This window comes from Drosophila montana, unplaced genomic scaffold, assembly GCF_035044405.1.
Source record: "Drosophila montana isolate Dmon_TW-CO22-7 unplaced genomic scaffold, ASM3504440v1 contig_2668_1, whole genome shotgun sequence".
Classification (NCBI taxonomy): domain Eukaryota; kingdom Metazoa; phylum Arthropoda; class Insecta; order Diptera; family Drosophilidae; genus Drosophila; species Drosophila montana.
Window position 1 is genome coordinate 683,336 of NW_026997535.1, and position 13,493 is coordinate 696,828.

The 13,493-nt window shown below is 43.0% G+C and overlaps 2 protein-coding genes, 3 non-coding genes and 1 pseudogene across 7 annotated transcripts; 2 read left to right on the forward strand and 4 right to left on the reverse strand.

Moving 5' to 3' along the window:
- Positions 1-205: 205 nt before the first annotated feature.
- On the forward strand, positions 206-2,805 carry LOC135429519 (insulin-like growth factor-binding protein complex acid labile subunit; annotated as a pseudogene).
- A 2,477-nt stretch (positions 2,806-5,282) lies between these two features.
- On the reverse strand, positions 5,283-12,029 carry Sf3b3 (splicing factor 3b subunit 3). Of its 3 annotated transcripts, XM_064683919.1 has the most exons (11): positions 11,886-12,028; positions 11,356-11,604; positions 10,726-11,091; positions 10,002-10,476; positions 9,604-9,938; positions 8,503-8,810; positions 6,260-8,243; positions 6,029-6,078; positions 5,792-5,852; positions 5,555-5,609; positions 5,283-5,479 (listed from the first exon to the last, which is right to left on the reverse strand). In XM_064683919.1, the coding sequence occupies exons 2-7, from the start codon at positions 11,579-11,581 to the stop codon at positions 6,264-6,266; spliced, it is 3,690 nt and encodes a 1,229-aa protein (XP_064539989.1). In that variant the 5' UTR covers positions 11,582-11,604; positions 11,886-12,028; the 3' UTR covers positions 5,283-5,479; positions 5,555-5,609; positions 5,792-5,852; positions 6,029-6,078; positions 6,260-6,263. The 3 variants fall into 3 exon arrangements, with proteins under 3 accessions (XP_064539989.1, XP_064539990.1, XP_064539991.1); XM_064683920.1 differs by lacking the exon at positions 11,886-12,028 and having other exon boundaries at positions 10,726-11,114; positions 11,356-11,488; XM_064683921.1 differs by lacking the exons at positions 5,283-5,479; positions 5,555-5,609; positions 5,792-5,852; positions 6,029-6,078; positions 6,260-8,243 and adding an exon at positions 9,067-9,190 and having other exon boundaries at positions 8,759-8,810; positions 11,886-12,029.
- Positions 5,685-5,757, reverse strand: LOC135429669 (small nucleolar RNA Me28S-Cm788). Its single transcript, XR_010436439.1, has one exon. It is a non-coding gene; the product is annotated as a small nucleolar RNA Me28S-Cm788 (small nucleolar RNA).
- LOC135429667 (small nucleolar RNA Me28S-Gm3113) lies at positions 5,921-6,000 on the reverse strand. The gene has a single exon (XR_010436437.1). It is a non-coding gene; the product is annotated as a small nucleolar RNA Me28S-Gm3113 (small nucleolar RNA).
- Positions 6,147-6,230, reverse strand: LOC135429668 (small nucleolar RNA Me28S-Gm3113). Its single transcript, XR_010436438.1, has one exon. It is a non-coding gene; the product is annotated as a small nucleolar RNA Me28S-Gm3113 (small nucleolar RNA).
- Positions 12,030-12,110: 81 nt separating the features above from the next.
- LOC135429586 (UPF0415 protein C7orf25 homolog) lies at positions 12,111-13,484 on the forward strand. The gene is made up of 4 exons (XM_064683922.1): positions 12,111-12,347; positions 12,410-12,736; positions 12,792-13,343; positions 13,406-13,484. Exons 1-4 carry the CDS (start codon positions 12,198-12,200, stop codon positions 13,481-13,483), a joined length of 1,107 nt encoding a protein of 368 aa, XP_064539992.1. The 5' UTR covers positions 12,111-12,197; the 3' UTR covers position 13,484.
- The last annotated feature ends 9 nt before the right edge of the window (positions 13,485-13,493 follow it).

Sequence of the window (13,493 nt, forward strand, 5' to 3'; positions counted from 1 at the left end):
AACGCGACAGAGAGAGGGAGGGACAGAGACAGAGAGAGATAGAGAGTCGATCTGGAGTCAGATCTGCATCTGCTATCGCAGCATCTCGGCAACACGGAATTGAGTAATTTGTTGCAAAGACAATTAGATGCAACAGATTGTTGACTAAGTGACTGAAACGTTTACAGTTGAGGTTTGTCGTTGAGGATCAGAGATCGCAGATCGCATGAAGACATCGCCATCACCGCCGCCGGCGAGCGCCAGAAATTGGCAACAGCTGGACACGGACGAGCTGCCGACAAGCTGTGTGTGTGAGTGGAGTTCAAATGAGTTCAGTGGGCGACGACTTTGCCACAAAAGCCCTCGTCACAATTCATAATTTTCAGTCAATTATGCGAAAATTGCAAGCTCTGGGGCCAAGCCAAAACAAACAGACCTTGGGCCGAGTTAATGACATTGAATGGGGTCAGCCCAGTCGACGCAACGCTAAAGCCACGCATGCGAGCTCACATATAAGGTAGATAAGTACATTTAACTGGCCACGACAGACTGCTGACAGCGAGCTCCAGCTGGGGATTGGACGCAAGTGTGTCATTCTGCTTCTCCCCTCATCAGCTTCTTCTTCTTCGTCTGGCAGTCGGCAATTATGCGGTTGCAAACAGTTTTCTTCTTGCTGCTGTGGAAGACCCTACAACTGCTCCACAGCTCCGGCAGCTGAGCTGGCACCAAATAGGCACCCGACTGTGGTGTAAACAAAGCAGAGCGAATTGAAATCTTCGTCTTATACTCCGATTCCTGCAGCACATCATAATAGCAGTTAACACTGGGCTCTGTTCGCCACTTTGCAATTGTAATAACATTTGATAATCCTTTTATTAACTGATATTTTCCGAATTTTCCATTCCAAATTCCATTTCCACTAGAAAAACATCTTTTATCTCACACAGAAACTTAATTTGCAACCGATCCTATAGAGCTATATGATATAATATTCCGAGCATAATAAGATGTTGCTCATATATAGGAAGCATGGTAAGACACATAAATATTATTTTTGGTCAAGGCATATTGAAAAAACAAGATTTTCATACAAAATCTTAATTTTAGACCGTTTCTTCCTATGACAGCTATATTATATAGTAGTGCGATGTCGATAAGATTTTTCTTATAGGTAAGGAGCATAATGAAAATCATAAATATCAAATTTGGTAAAGATATCTTGAAAACCAAAATTATTTTTAAAAAATCTTAATTTTGTACCGATTGTTTCTATGACAGCTATATGACATAGTAGTCCGATGTCGATAAGAGTTTTCTTATATGTGAGGGGCATAATGAAAATAATAAGCACTTAATTTGGTAAACATATCCTAAAAAGAACAAACTTATACAATAATTTCATTACGACTATCGTTCCTATGAGATATAAACCCGTTATATTGAGCCGATGTTAAGATTTCTCATATAGGGATTATACCGAAACATGGTACAACCAAATTTGGTCAAGAAATAATCGAAAAAAGCTTTTCATACAAGATCTTAGTTTACGATCGTTCATTCCTATGGGAGCTACATGATATAGGCCAATCCCTTAGATTCCTACCTACATATGCATTGCTTGCAACAGTTTACAAAGAAACAGACAGACGCTGATCACCAATCAGTCAGTCAATCAGTCTGGACAAACTATTTTGTCTATAGATAAATTCTTAAATAACCGATTCATCCGTAAATCCCATTTTAAATAATTTCAAACTAAACAGTCAAATGCAAGCTTTCGTGACCTACCTGGACTGCAGGACCTGCACCTGGGTGAGAATTCGCTTAAGACCATTGGCAAGGACACTTTTCAGCCGTTGAGGCAGCTTCGTTCCTTAAATCTCTCTTACTGAACTGGATGCACTGCGTCCAGGTGTTTGGCTCAGCTATGGGGCAACTGGTTGCGCTGCAGCAATTGGATTTGTCCGGCAATATCATAGGCATGCTCTTTGACAACTAATTCGAATGCTGGGCAAGCTCCAGTTGCTGGACATATCCCACAATAGCATCGCCAGTCTGAGTGTTGGACACTTTGCGGGACTGCAGTCGCTGCGAAAGCTGTATTTGCAGTCGAACGATATACTCGAGATCAAGCCAGAGACCTTTGCAGCGCTTGAGGATATGGACACACTGGACTTGTCGCACAACAACCTCGAGTATCTGGACGAGAAGGCATTTCGCAGCAGGGCAATGTCGCGCCTGCGCAAACTCAATCTGAACGCCAACAATCTAAAGCATCTGCATGCGCTGGCCTTCTCCTCGCTGCCCTTTGTGAGTACCCCTATTGCTGGGCAGCAATGTGCTGCTCCGGCTGGATGTGCTCATGTTTGCGCCCATGCGACATCTGCAGAAGGGCCACAACGAGCTGACCGAGATCAGTTCCACAGTGCTGGAGAGCCTGAGCAGCGTTGTGGAGCTGCTCATTGACAACAACAAGCTAACCTTCCTGCCGGATCTAAATGGTACGCTGGCCAACTTGAAGCGTGTGGCCATTGAGGGCAATCCCTAGCAGTGCGCCTGCTTTATGCAGCTGGAGCGTTGACTCCTGGCCAAGCACGTTACCTACGTGGGCGAGGGCACCGGCTTCTACAGCGGCAAGAAGCCACTGTGCGTGGTCACAGCTGTGGAATACTGTGTGCAGACACTGCCGAAAGAACGACACCAAGATGTTGTGGATGAGTTTGAGGAGCGACTACAATCAGGACGGTCCTTAGATGGTAGCTCAGATGAAGACTGATAAATGTGATGAATAAGTGTATGATGGATAAATGAATTTTTGATGATTGATGGTTGATGATTGATTTTGTGGGGCTTCTATGTAATCATAAGGCAAAAACACGGCCTGTTGGTGGCGCAGATTCCTGTTATTCCAAGACAGTTGTTGTATTAATTTAAATATATTGTGGTACATTTTCGTTTGTTTGCTGAGTTTCGCATTTTTTGTGTAATTTTTAGTTTAACAAACTAAAACTCGAGTCGGGGCCAAGGCAGTTAAATCGCCAATGCACTTGTATTCGTCTCCTTCCTCTCGGGCTCAATGGCATCAGCGAGCACCTTCAGTCTCGCGACCCTCCTTTCACTCGCCTTGCATTTTCTATAAAAACAATAGTTAATAATGATGCATATTCCCTTTGACTCTTTTCACAACTCACATTGATTTCAACATCAGCCCAGCGAGGGACAGCTGGACCCAGGGGGGCGGCGGCTGGCCACCAAGCTCAATGGGCCCTGAGCTAAACAAAATAAAATAAAAACAGATTGTTATTTATAGTAAGCATAGTGAAACTTATAAATGCCGAGATTGGTCAAAATATCTTAAAAACAGAAAAGTTGTTCTTACAAGAACCTACTTTTCGACCATTCGTTTCTGCAAAGTATCATGACGATAGCTTTAAAACTGAGAAACTAGTTCGCATGGAAACAGACAGACGGACATGGCTATATCGACTCGGCTGTTGATACTGATCAAGAATATATATACTTTATGGGGTCGGAGATGTCTCCTTCTATGCGTTACACATTTCGAGACAAAATTACTATATCCTCTGCAAGGGTATAAAAATATTTATACAAGTTTTACATGCACGATAGTTCGTTCCCATAGAAGCTACATGATAAAAGATAGCGATCCAGCTGATTCCTATATATGTATTGCTTGCTACATAGAAGCGGACAGACTACTACATTGATTATTTATACTGATCAAGAATATACTTACTTCATGGGGCCGATGTGGTCTCCTATGAGTTACTCATCTCGCGTGGAAAATAATATACCCTCCACAAGTTTACAAATTATGATGCTGCTGCTTCGGCTACTGCTGCTGATGATGTTGATTATGATGTTAATTATGATGTTAGTGAAGATGATAATGACGATGGCGGTAAGACAGCCACAGACCCAGACCCTGACTTTAACTGTCTGGCTGACCGCGCTGCGCTGGCTGGCTGACTGCCAAGCTGATGATTCTATTTATTACATGGCCCGCAATTTGCAATTCCTCTTTTTATTTTTTGCTGCACTGCGTTTTAATTATTTGGCTTGCCGTTAGTTTTAATAAAGCTGCTAACTGTGAAACGACGTGACTGGAAAATGTTGGCCCGGCCGCGTTCGGAAAATGAGCATTTAATTTACAGCGAAAGTGTCGGCCACGGGCAGCACCGTTCGACTCCAAGTCCAGGTCCAACTCCAGCTCCAGACATCTAACCGATTAAAATCTCAGCGAATTCGCAGAAAATTCTTACACGCAAGCCGCGGGGACAGCTGAAAAGTTGCTGCGTTAACACCCATTTCCATTTTCAAGTGTGGAGCGCGTTTCATGCGAACTTTATTTTTTTTCTTTTTATCACGCGAGGCACATTTTGATAAGCATCTGCAGCAGAGGCAAGTGGAGTCCGATGTTGATGCTCAGATCGTTGATCGCCTGGAGCTGATAAAGGCAACAACGCCCCACACAAACAAAGCCCAAGCAAGGCATGAGGACATCCCAGGGATTCAGACATTGCGCGTTTGATTTATCTGCAACTGGGCATCTCTTCTGCTTGGTCGCTGAACGCATTCCACAAAAGGCAACAGCTTCCAGACCAACAAAAAAGTGGGCGTGTCTGTAGTAGGGCGCAGCAGGCAACATGTGGCAAGTGTTTGCGCCAAGCGTTGATTGTGCTTATCGATGGCGCGATCGCCATGCTGCAGCTGCATGTGGCATGAATTGCATGCGTAGCTGCAGCCTAGAGACGGCTGCTACTCGTTGTTGTTGTTGCACGCTTGCGTGTTGCTCACGTTCTGGAAATGTGCAGCAAAAAGTTGCAAACACAAGTGATGAATGTCCGTGTTATGCGATCTAATGATCTAGAAATGAAGTTAATAAATCGTTTAACCAGATGCCGCAGCGCCAGCCAGTTGATGAAACCCCCTTCTCCATCCACAGACCAACAAAGTGGAACACTTTGCGGATGCTTGTTTTATGGCCTCTTTTGGCCAGCGACGACGACGACGACCACCGCCGTTGCCCAAGTCTGTGTAAGATGCACGTAATTTGCATAACTACCTAGTGCTTATAACTCTGTACATAACAAATTACAACAATTTGATTGCCACAGAGAGAGATGAGCAGAGAAAACGAGACGTTTAGCATATATCTATATTCGTGGCATGCCACAGCGAACACAACGGTAAAGTGTGCCGCGTAACAAGGCCAAGAACAAGAACTAGCCAAACATCATTACTAACAAGGCACAAACGGGTATATTCAAATTACAGTCCACTTTTGTGCTTTGTGTACATTTATTATTATAATATCAGGCTTAAATTACATAGCGTGTGTGGCTATTAAATTTGCTGCACAAATGTTTGAATTTGTGCAACAAATTAAATGTAGTATAAATAGGCAGTCATTTAGTGGTTGTGTATTGTGTGTATTATGTGCATATTACGCTTAAATACAATTAATTACACATATAAACTGCAATTGGAAAAAAATAATCAGCAAATTAGCACATTTTAAATTCATATTTATTTGATTTCAATTATTATTTACCTAGTAAATATTTAAGTTACTTGATCGATTACCCAAAGGATCCAAAGCGCAAGAGCTGCGTAAAAAAGAACAAAAATTGACTTTTAGCTTACGTTCGATTTTCTCTTTGACTCGAAATTAATTTAAAATTGTGAACTCAGTAATTCAGTTACAATCAAATTATTTCATTAGTCTAACATATGTAAAAAGCATCATAGTAAAGCATTAATTCTTTTAATATATCCTTTTTATATTTACCTTTAATTCCTGCAAGTGAGTTCCGCTGGCGAGATCCGTAATTTATGGGTTGTATAAAAGACTGCAAATGATTAAGAGCAAGTTATTGCATATTGTTCAAAAAACAATTCCATTTGTAGTTCAATTGAAATTCAGCAATTATCAATTTACACTAATCAAGGCATTTCATAGGTGTCCCAAGGTAAAAACGTAGTTCATCACGAATAATTTGAACATTTTTAATTAAACTAAACTCACCTTAAAAAAGAAGTACGTTATGATGAGAGCCATTCCGCATAGAACATTAACTGAAAATATAATGATAAACGACAATTAATATTTGAGTACCATCTATCATCAATATCTACAAATAATTTCTTTCAGTTTCATAAAATTTACACTAATCAAGGCATATTTCATAGGTGTCCCAAGGTAATTACTATATCATCAGATAACATACCATCCACTTATATATAAAGCCTCACTTACCTAATTAGAACGCGTAACGGGTGCGTATATCTTCCAGTTTCTTGCAGATTTGATTCGGCGTGCGGAACATATCGCCAGCAATGCTCTTCTGCTTCGCTGCATCAATAGATAAATACTGCTCGCACAGATCGCCGTCCAGGACATTCTTTACCGGATAATAAGAGCTGCGGTAGCTGAGATGATCGCGACCGCATAAGGGAGGATTCTCATTACGCATATGCATCTCCAGGTGCTGGAAGAAGTCATAGTCCTCGCGACTGGTAAACGGCACAAAGGCGCCGACAGTGCCACTCAATGTGGAATAGATGAGTGCCTCCGAGCCACCAGGAATGAGTGTGGCTTTCTGCAGCGACATGATTATCTCGCCCACGTGGAATGAGCAAATGTTCTCCGACTTTTGCGAAGCGCCCGACAATAGTCCACGATCCCAGAGCGACTTGGTGCCGGTGGGATCTTCGTCTACATCATCGGTGACAGAATGTGGCAGGCGTTGAATGCTCAAATTTCCAAACTTATCAGCAATTGCAATGGTATCATAATCAAGCAGTGTAGTGGCCGTCACCCAACGCGGATGAGTATCATCCGCGAATATGATTAGTTGATTCTCGGCGCGACGATAGCGTATAAAGAAGACCGACTCCTGCACATCCGACACGTAGACACGATGACCCATCGCTTGAATATTGACAATCTGGTAGGGAATGTGTTTGTTCTCGCACTTGCGCAGCATCTTCTTTTTACCAAGATCATAGATGCGAAGCATGCGGCCACAGCCGGCCAGCAATCGACCCTGGAAGCCACACAATGCGCCGGGTATCTCATCAATCTCGGTGCGATGCATAAACTCCAGAGCTGAGCAGGTTGGATCAATTTTGTAGATATCAATACAGCCGCCCTGCGAAATGCGTGGATTCAGCTGCAGGTCCTTGGCAATTCCCACGGCCAAATAATAGCGACCATCTGCCGCAACGGAGAACTTAAGCAACGTCATAGACATTATGGCCTCGTTCTGTGTTAGCGGCACACTGAACATCGTCTGGCCGTGCATGGCATCCAGACAGCGTATTTGCGAAGCCCACAGGCCCAGTCCTGCCTTGGGTGCAGAGAACACATCCTCGGGCAGCACCTCATTGATGAAAGCGTTGGCCATTTCTCTGGCCAGCTCGCGCTCCTCGTCGCCGGCAGCGCTGCGCATTTCCTCGGCCATTTGTTCTTTACGTGTATTCTTCGTATCCTCAGTGTAAGCATTATGATCTGTTTCGGCAATTAGCATGCGACCCGTATCCGGATGTATGACAAAGGCGCGCGGCGTAAACTGCAGCGGAAAGGCCACCTGATTGAAGACGGCGCCCAGTTTCTCCAATGCCAGGATACGCAATGTGTTCGTCGAAATAGCCACAATGCCCTCACTACACTGCTCGCTGGAAAAGCCCGAGGCATACTCCAGCGTCTCATACGACAGCGGTGTCAAATGGAAACGATTCTGATGGTAATACGAGAGCCAAGTACGACTGGACATAGCCAACACGGCTTCCGCGCCCTGCATCTTAATTCGAAACAGTTTTACCGGCCGCGAGCCCAAGTAACGTGTGCGCGTATCCGCCAAATCACCAGACACCGGATCCAACACAGTACGTAACAAGACGCCGTTACTTAATCCAATATTCAGATAGATGGTGCCTTTATTGCTGCCACCGCTGCGTTGTGCAGGCACATCATCATCCGCACCACTGGCATTGGTAGTGCTCTCTGTGTGACCCATTTCGACCAAACACAGTGACTCGGCTGGCGAGGGAAGAGCCTGCATAGAGCATGGCGACAGACAATTATTCGGATCCAGCGAAAGTATGCGCACAGTGTTATCAGCCAGACCGACAGCCAAGAACCAAGAACGCTGCTCGCCCTCAGGCACCGTGCCCAAAGCCATGCACATGATCTCTGCGGGCATTTCCGAACGTTCCGTATACTCGTTCAGCTCACCAGTCTGTGGAAAAGGAATCGCATGTTAGTAATTAGCTCAAATCGAGTATTTAAAAATTAACACACTACATTGTCTAAGAAATGCTCAGCACTGCAGGACACAAAGTGTCTCAACATGATTGTTCTTTTTCGTGTTTCTGTCATCAGCGCAATGTGGAGGAGAGAAAAGCCAATTACAGATTACAGATTACAGATATACATATCTCGCTCCACTGTAACTAGCTTTTCCCATCTATTGCCTAGTCTCAATATGAAATGCTTACCGGATCCATTTCAAAATAGACCAACTCGCGACCAGACAGCGTTATGACCACTTGACGTTGATTGACGGCGCATTTGGTAATGGATTTCTTGCCTGGCGCTTTCCACTCGTTCACACGCTTATCGGATCGTATATGACGAATGCCATCTGGATACACCTGCACCAGAGCATCGTCGCCGAGCGCAGCACAACACAATGTTGGCGTGGTGCCCAAAAAGCCGCTATCCGTCACTTCCTCAACGGTTTCACCAATGCTCAGAACCAGTGTGGCATTCACGAAAGAAACGATGATATAGGCATCAAATTCGTCTAAAAGTAGGAGCAAAACACAAAAGGATTCGTCATCAATAAAATATTCTTTTAAGAATACACAATTTTTAGGGAATTTAACGACATTGAAAAATCAGGTTATCAATTTGTAATCAATGGAAAATTCAGCTGAAACACGGTTGATAAGTAATCACATCATGTTCAATGTCTAATCTTAAAATTAAATTTCAATAATAATTTGTAGTAGCATTTTGTAGTATCTGTTGACTTAAGAGCTGCTGTAATGTTGCCTTACCTATCGCTTCACAAAAGACAAATATAAATTATAAGTATTTTACACGAGTGTATTGGATTACATTCGTTTTTATATCTGTTCGATAGTCACACACAACAAACAGTTGACGTCTGTGTTTAAGCGCCTGAAATAAGAGAGAACTGGTGGTTGATAACTTGTGGCTTTTGGATCGGGTTTATATATAGGTATATAGACTAGGATTGTTGGTACTTTCTTTTTTATAATATATCGGTCAATACAAGGACGCTCAGTACTTATTACTGAAAGTTTTTTCCGTTGTTGTGACCATATTGCCACAATGCGTATAATACAAGGAATTTTTTATTGTTTTTAAGTTCTTAAATTTGATAGAAAACATTTTTGAAATCAACAATCCTAGTGCAAACTATATATAGCAATATCATTGTTTATCTTGGGGTATCGTGTTCAGTATCATCAATGCACCAGTTGAATTATTAGAAACATTTCTTTGCTAGCAAACTTAGGGCCTAAACTTAATAAGCGCAAAGATAAAACAAATCCTTGTTCTTAACTCACCATCAATGCGTTTCTTGACAGTCCACACGGCATTTGGATTACCGGGCAGCTCAGAGACAGCCATTTCTGACACCTCAAGACCGTGACGCAGTACACGAAGTGTTGAGCGTGGCCCACGCCCACAAAGCACATACAACTGCGGTGTATCTTCATTTGCCAGATCAGCCACCTGTGAGGTGATAATAGGCGCAAACGAGGGTAGCTCATCGACCAAGACGAGATTCTTTAATGCACGTGGAGCGAAAAAGAAAGTTTCACCCTCCTCCAATGGCATAGCGGAACTGAATTCGGGTTCGTCATCGTCATCGCCCAGATGTGCAATTTGGTACAGGTAACTATAGGCAAAGAGCTGGTTAGAAAAGCTTAGACAAAAATTCAAAAATCCCTTTTGCACTTACTGGTTGCCAAATTCACTGGCCACGAATAGAAAACCAGTCTTCAACACACACATTGCCGTCGCTGGAGGCACTGTATCAAAGTACTTTAGTTTAATTTCAGACACCACATCGTCATCCGTCTCGAGGGTGATTTTAAATATATCACCCTGCTCGGTTTGTAGCAAAAAGAAGTACATGCTCTTGGTGCGATGTGTTGCAGAGCATATAAAGATCATGCCACGCTCCGGATCATCTAGATCATTGCGTCGACGTGGTATGGGGCAACGTATGTCGTGCTGATCGCCCAGATTTTTATAGGTCAAATAGTTTTCCGAGCAAATAAGCACACCCGAGGGTCCGTCATTCCCACCGGGAACAGAAACCAAAAAGTTTGCATGCTCTTCCAGTGGCTCCGAGTACTTGCGCACCACATGATTCAAGCCCAAGTCCAGTTCATAAAACGTTAGAGTTTGTTGTGTACGTTGGGCAGCATCACCTACAAGATAATAAAAAAATTGTTTAGTAAGAAACTTTACAAGAGAAGCAAATAATAATTAACTTCAATAGAATGTGGGCCACAAATCAGTGAAGTGCTGCTAGGTAGTAACAGCAGCACCAATGGTTCAGTGGTCACATTTATCTAGCGCTCAGTACAAAACAGTGTCAATGGTGAACTAGCCATAGTCACCGAACATTAAAGCGCCAAGGGTAAGCGGGATATTCTGATGGTACGTTTATATCATACCTGATGGATCCAGGTCAGCTTCCTCATAGTCGATCTCCAGACATGCAAACATGGGATTATCGAAACCAACATCCACGCCAACCATGTGGTAAGTCAGTGTATTAGACTTGTGTGCCTCCAGTGGCGAAGATATGGTAAGTCGGGCCTGGGTATCTCGATTCATGATATATGCCAACTTTTGTTTTTCAACAGCACCAATCATCACTGCACGACCCTTAGGATCAATGGCAAAGTACTGTCCAGGCACAATACGACGACAGCCCGACTTGCCAAATGTCTCTTGATGCACTTTTTCTAGGGAATTTTTGTTGGGGATATACTCCAGAATTACAATGCGACCAGAATCCGATCCCACGACAATATAATCTATGAGAAGGGAAATTGAAAAACTAATATTATAAAGAAATGTATAAAACTGTACTTTTTTCATGTTAGAATATCTTGTAACTCGAAGTTTCAGTTCGCCATACCATGTGATTGGGGTTATGGCAAATGCGACGCCAAGTTGGATTACTATCGCACTTAGACACGTTCAGTAAGGTCAAACTGGGCACAACCACAGAGCTGGCCCAATTGGGTTTTGTGCGTAAAATATGTATACAAATATGAAATATACAAATAAAAACCAACCTTTTGTGCCGCCCGTTAAACGAAAGGCCATCAGTGCACGTATGCAGCCAAAGATTTCCGTCGACATCAGCGTATGAACCTTGCCTGTGTTCGGATCGGGCCGCAGCAGCTCCAGCGACTTGCCACGTGAGAGCAGCACTTCCTGCTGTTTGCCGCCCGAAAAGTTGCCGTGCACCGCATGGGTGACGCCAGTGCCTTTTTGGAGCGTCAAATTATACAAGTACATGTTGATGCTGTACTATTTTAAGCCTACAGAAAAAAATTTTGAAGTTGAGGTTAGAAACGTTCGACACATTATATATGCAGAAAATAAAGGTTTTTTGGCGTTATTGTACTACTTTAATAAAACCAGGGCCACAGTAAGATACTCGTGTCGCCCAACGATGCTAGTAAGCAGTATTTATTTAATCTTTGCACGGTTAAAAAATGCGACCAAACCACAGACATTTCTGCTGTTCTGGAGATACCTTCGTGCACAGTTATCACTTAAATATTAACAAATTCAAATAGTTTAGTAGCCAGATTATTACCTTTTGCTATTTTATTCAATTGTTTTACACATTTTAACAATGATGCGTTCAGATTCAATTTTTTTCACTTCACATGAGCGGCGTCATTTTACAGAGCTACTGCTTGCCTTCACCGGCTTAGAAAAAGTGGAAGGAAGTGAATAATGTTGGCGTTTGACAGCACTTTTGGCAGAGTTGATCTTAGCAGAGTTGCTAGCACTTTGATATCGATATTCATGTTATTCGGTTCGGCAGCCCTGGACGCACAGCTGGCCGATAACAATAATATTAAAAATAAAAAAAAATTTTCTCGCTTAAACTCAGCAGGTGGCAATGGAGATGGAGGACGCTCTGTATGCAGATGCCAATGATAAAATAAGGCTAGGGGAAGAGCTTCAGAAGTCGCTGGTCGAATTTGCGGAAATTCCTGGGGTTTTAAAAGTACAAAGGAAAATACAGCAGGAACTTAAGTTCTTGGAAAAGGTTTGACTGTTCCGTGATACTGAAATGTCTATAAATAGCTAGTAACACCTATTAATGTGCAGGTTATACGTACCAAGACTTTAAAGGAGAATCACATAACTAGCAGCAACTTTGTAAATTATGAATTTCTCATAAAAACACTGCGCCTGCAGCAAGGAGTCGTGGACATAAACGCAGTCTTTCCGCTTGAATCGCGTGACAGTCCGTTGCGTGTGGATATTGTTGCTAATAACGGTCTAAAATGGATTAAGGTTATAGCGCGCAACTCCAAGTCCATCGAAGATGCCGCCAAAGGCTGCGTTAGCTTTGGCGCCCGCAGCGTTCTAGATCAGGCAAGCGATTATCTGGAAGCCAGCGAACTACACTTTTGCATGTTTCAACGCCCCAAGGTGAATGCGAAGCCTAAACTAAATTTTCGTTTAATTCAATTCAAATGCCTTTCAGGTAGTCTTCTTCTTCTCCAACAAAATAGATAGCTCATTGCACGATGAGCTCAAAGAAATGGGTGTGCAAACGGCATCACTGGAAGAGCCCGACTTAGATGTAGATCAGTATGCCACAATATCAAACGAACTGAATTTGGACGTGACAACATTGCTGGCATACGTAAGCGCTCTCACAAATGGTGGCTGCAATTTTGTGTTCAAGGAACCTCTTTTGACCGAGCAAGCCGAAAAAGAGCGCGAATGTCCAGTTAAGCCCATACTTGATAAAATATTTCAAGGCAAGCGGCTGGTCTGCTGCCAATTGGCCAACGATGCATTTCAAAATATTCTAAGCGTATTGGGCGGGCCTAATGAGCGGGCACTTGCTGTCGAATTCATGAAACGGGTGACAGTGTATCCGGACGTTGAGACGATACCCCCAGAGTTTTCCAACCTACGTTTTACGGCCAATGTGAATGAACGTAGCTTAAAGATATTCAGTTTTGGCATGGCACGTAAAATATTTACAGTTACCTCGAATAAGGCATTTGTTAGGTCAGCGAAGATGCAGGTAATGTATTTAGGCCAAAGCAAATATCAATTTTCTGTATAATTCCATATATGTAATTTCAGGGAATCAACGTGCCCGTTTTTGTGCATGCATCACGAGCACTCACCGAGGGTAAACAAGCTAATGCTAAGCCGCTCTAGTGTGATTTTT

Bases quoted from the DNA above. Each gene is read 5' to 3' on its own strand.
- Sf3b3 (XM_064683919.1), bottom strand. From the start codon at position 11,581: ATGTACTTGTATAATTTGACGCTCCAAAAAGGCACTGGCGTCACCCAT. The intron at 11,092-11,355 runs GTTGGTTTTTAT...CCCTTCTCATAG, and splicing joins TTTAACGGGCGGCACAAAAG to ATTATATTGTCGTGGGATCG. The intron at 10,477-10,725 runs GTATGATATAAA...ATTATCTTGTAG, and splicing joins AGCTGACCTGGATCCATCAG to GTGATGCTGCCCAACGTACA.
- LOC135429586 (XM_064683922.1), top strand. From the start codon at position 12,198: ATGGAGATGGAGGACGCTCTGTATGCAGATGCCAATGATAAAATAAGG. The intron at 12,348-12,409 runs GTTTGACTGTTC...ATTAATGTGCAG, and splicing joins AACTTAAGTTCTTGGAAAAG to GTTATACGTACCAAGACTTT. The intron at 12,737-12,791 runs GTGAATGCGAAG...AATGCCTTTCAG, and splicing joins GCATGTTTCAACGCCCCAAG to GTAGTCTTCTTCTTCTCCAA.